Source organism: Gossypium hirsutum, chromosome D10 (assembly GCF_007990345.1).
Source record: "Gossypium hirsutum isolate 1008001.06 chromosome D10, Gossypium_hirsutum_v2.1, whole genome shotgun sequence".
NCBI classification, from domain to species: domain Eukaryota; kingdom Viridiplantae; phylum Streptophyta; class Magnoliopsida; order Malvales; family Malvaceae; genus Gossypium; species Gossypium hirsutum.
Genome location: NC_053446.1, coordinates 26202141 through 26206530, shown reverse-complemented (window position 1 = coordinate 26206530; position 4390 = coordinate 26202141). Strand labels below are relative to the sequence as shown.

The 4390-nt window shown below is 38.2% G+C and overlaps 1 protein-coding gene across 1 annotated transcript; it reads left to right on the top strand.

Annotated features, from left to right (window-relative positions):
- The first annotated feature begins 351 nt into the window (after positions 1-351).
- On the top strand, positions 352-3953 carry LOC121222064 (uncharacterized). The gene is made up of 2 exons (XM_041101958.1): positions 352-594; positions 3648-3953. The coding sequence occupies exons 1-2, from the start codon at positions 352-354 to the stop codon at positions 3951-3953; spliced, it is 549 nt and encodes a 182-aa protein (XP_040957892.1).
- The last annotated feature ends 437 nt before the right edge of the window (positions 3954-4390 follow it).

The window sequence follows — 4390 nt, the reverse complement described above, 5'->3', positions numbered from 1 at the left end:
TGAAACGTGAAAAACATTATGAATCTTTTCAAGTTCCGGAGGTAACGCTAATCTGTGTATTACATGTGTAACCAAAACCAGAACCGAGGAAGGCAAGGACTGCAATCTAATTTCTATAACCCATCTTGGCGAAACAACCCTAACCTTTCCTGGAGTAACCAAGGGGCTGGACCTAGTAACACTTATGCCCAGCCTAGACCGACCTAGCCACCTATTTTTACCCAACAAGTTCAGAAGCAACCTCAAGCTAAAACTTTCAATGGCTTAGAAAACTTGTTGAAGGTATACATAGCCAAAAATGATGCATTGATCCAAAGCCAAACAACCACATTGAAAAACCTGGAAAATCAAATGGGTCAGCTTGCCACTGAACTCAGAAACCGTCCACAAGGTGCTTTGCCTAATGATAAGGAGAATCCAAGAAATCCGGGGAATGAGCATTGTAAAGCATTGTCATTGAAGAGTGGAAAGACATTAGAGCCGAACACTGTCAAAGATGAAGAAGAGCCAGCTGATGCTCAAGACTCAGTGGAAGTTCAGCCGAGTGTTGAAATTCTAGTTCCACCGGAACCAAAATCTGCAAAATCTGATAAGGTAGCTTTTGAACCACTTAATTCTAATAAAATAACAACTTCATTACATGTAGAATTACCATAAAAGATGAATCAACTAGTTCTAGTAAAGAAGCCTCCACCACTCTACCCTCAAAGACTTCAGAAGTAGAAGTAGGAAGTCCAGTTCAAGAAGTTCCTAGACATACTCATGCAACTTTATATCAGCATTCCGTTGGTAGAAGCACTTGAACAAATGCCAAATTGCGTTAAATTCATGAAGGGTATCCTGTCCAAGAAATAGAGACTTGGAGAATTTGAGATTGTAGTCTTGATGAAATAATGTAGTACATATCTTCAAGACAAACTACCCCCAAAGTTGAAAGATCCTAGATGTTTTACCATACCTTGCAACATTGGAGCAACTTATTGTGGTAAGGCAGTATGCGATTTGGGTGTAAGTATTAACTTGATGCCCATGTCCATATTCAGAAAGTTGGGGATAAGTGAAGTTAGACCTACTACAGTTACACTTCAATTAGTAGATCAATCTTAGGCACATCTAGAACGAAAAATCGAGGATGTATTGGTATGTGTAGATAAATTTATTTTCCCTGCTGATTTTGTTATTCTAGACTTTGAAGCAGATAAAGAGGTGCCAATCATCCTAGGAAGACCTTTCCTAGCAACTAGAAAGACCCTTATTGATGTGCAGAATGGCAACCTTACTATGCATTTCCAAGATGATCAGGTAACATTTAATTTTTTTAAGTCTATGCAATTTCGTAACACACTTGATGATTGTTCTGCAGTGTCTGATTTAGAAGAATTAGTCATGGAAAGGGAACTCAACTATGTTGAGGACCCATTGAAGCAAATTTTGACATTAGACCTTTTAAGTGATGAAGAGGGAAAGGAATACTTAGCTTTGCTAGAAGCTAATCAAAGGGGATTTAATCTGCAATCCCACTTTGAATCTTTGGAGTTAGAAAGTAAAGATTACATCCAGCCGAAAGTGTCAATTGAGGAGTCAGCTAAATTAGAACTGAAAGTACTTCCCTCACATTTAAAATATGTTTATTTAGGTAACACTTCTACTTTGCTTGTGATTGTTTCAACAGAAGTGACAGAAGAGCAAGAAGAGAAACTCATCCTAGTGTTGAAATAATTCAAGAAGGCTATCGGATAGACCATAGGGATATTCGTGGCATTAGTCCGTCTGTATGCATGTACAAGATCATCCTAGAACATGGCGAGAAAGGGACGATTGATGGATAATAAAGACTGAACCCCATCATGAAGGACGTAGTAAAGAAAGAAATCATTAAGTGGTTAGATGCAGGTATAAATTACCCCAACTCAGATAGTTCGTGGGTAAGTCTAGTCCAGTGCGTGCCAAATAAATGAGGTATTACGGTCGTTAAGAACAAGAATAAAGGGCTAATATTGACTAAAACAGTTACGGGATGGAGAATTTGCATCGATTACCAGAAGCAGAACAATGATACTAGGCAAGATCACTTTCCTTTGTCATTCTTAGACTAGATGCTAGATAGACTCGTAGGGCGAGACTATTATTATTTTCTCGATGGATATTCGGGGTATTATCAAATTACAGTAGCACTGGAGGATCAACACAAAACAATGTTCACATGCCCGTACGGTACATTTGTATTTAGACACATGCCATATGGTTTATGTAATGCACCTGATACATTTCAAAGATGTATGATGTCTATTTTTCCTGACATCGTTGAAAAGTACTTGGAAGTATTTATGGATGATTTTTCATTGTTTGGAGAAACATATGATGATTGCTTAGCCAATCTAGCCAAGGTACTAAGGCGATACAAAGAAACAAACCTCGTACTTAATTGGGAAAAGTGTCATTTCATGGTACGAGAAGGTATTATTCTAGGGCATCGGTAAACGAGACATGGAATTGTGGTAGATAAAGCAAAAGTAAATGTTATCGAGAAACTCCCACCTCCAACATCTGTAATGGGTGTTAGAAGCTTTTTGGGTCACGCCAATTTCTATCAAAGATTCATCCAGGACTTCTCCAAAATTGCTAAACCCCTATGCAAATTATTGGAGAAGGACACGATATTCAAATTTGATGAGGGGTGCTTAAGAGCTTTCAATGATTTGAAGAGCAGTTAGTTTCGGCACTCATCATCATCACACCGGACTAGGATTTTCCATTTGAACTAATGTGTGATGCAAGTGACTTAGCGATAAGAGCTGTGATGGGCCAGCGAAGGAACAAAGTTTTTCATCCCATCTACTATGCAAGTCTGACTCTAACGAGAGCTCATCTAAATTATACGGTAACAGAGAAAGAGTTACTTGCTATTGTGTTTGCTTTTGACAAGTTTCGATCTTATCTTGGAGGTACCAAAGTGACTGTTTATAGGGATCATTTGGTAATTAAGTATTTGCTTGCCAAGAAAGACACCAAGTCGAGATTGATCCTATAGGTACTTCTACTCTAGGAATTCGATCTAGAAATTCAAGATCAAAAAAGGGTAGAAAACCAAGTATCACTTGTCCATATTAGAGCTGCAAGAAGGGAATTCTCCATTTATACCTATTCAGGAGACATTCCCAGATGAACACATACTGAAGGTAAATCATCTCGATAATACCCCTTGGTTTGCTGAATTTGCTAACTATTTAACTTGTGGTTTTATGTCGATTGATAAGATGTATCATCAAAAGAAAAAGTTTCTTCACGATGTGAAGTACCATTTCTAGGAAGAGTTATATTTGTTTGAACAGTGTACATATTAAAAGATCAGGAGATGCATGGTAGAAGATGAAGTACATAAGATTTTATATCATTGCAACACAGTTCCGAGTAGGGGACACTTCGAAGGTACACATACTGCAACCAAAGTATTACAAGCTGGATTTTTTTGGCCGACGCTATATAAAGATGTATATTCCTACGTAAAAAGTTGTGATCGATGCCAGAGGGTTGGAAACATTTCCAACAAAAATAAGATGCCCCGAACAAACATCATTGAGGTAGAATTATTTGATGTTTGGGGTATTGACTTTCTCAATCCTTTCCCTCCATCTTTTGGTCACAAGTACATATTGGTAGCAGTTGACTATGTGTTTAAGTGGGTTGAGGTCGAGGCATATCCAACGAACAATGTCAAGGTTGTGACGAAATTTTTGCAGAAACATGTGTTCACAAGGTTTGGAACCCTAAGAGCTATCATCAATGATGAAGGGTCCCATTTTGTGAACAAATGGTTGAAATGGTTACTTGACAAATATGGAGTGAAGCACAAGGTTCCCAAAACTTACCATCTGCAGACGAATGGGCAAGGTGAACTAGCAAACAAAGAGATCAAAGGCATAATCGAGAAGGTAGTTTGTCCGAACCGATGAGATTGGTCCAAAATACTAGATGATGCTTTATGGGCTTATAGGACAACATACAATACATCTTTAGGGATGTCACCTTATAGGTTGGTCTTTGGGAAAACCTGTTATCTGCCCTTGGAGTTAGAATACAAAGCTTACTAGGCTCTCCAACAACTCAACTTGGATATTAAGCTTACTAAGAGAAACGGATGCTTCAACTCAACGAGTTAGAAAAGTTCTGAATGTTCTCATACGAGAATGTCAAACTATTCAAGGAAAGACTTAAAAGATGGCATGACAAGCACATTCGAGTTCGAGAATTTGAAGCAGGTCAACAAGTCTTGTTATTCAATTCCTGATTAAGTTTCTTTCTAGGTAAATTGAAATCATGTTGGTTCGGTCCATTTACGATTCACCACGTTTTCCTATATGGAGTTGTCGAACTTCAAGGTAAGGGAGGT

Excerpts from the sequence above, each read along its gene's own strand:
- LOC121222064 (XM_041101958.1), top strand. The coding sequence starts at position 352 with ATGGGTCAGCTTGCCACTGAACTCAGAAACCGTCCACAAGGTGCTTTG. Across the intron at positions 595-3,647 it reads AATCTGCAAAATCTGATAAG|TACATATTGGTAGCAGTTGA; the intron begins GTAGCTTTTGAA and ends TTTGGTCACAAG.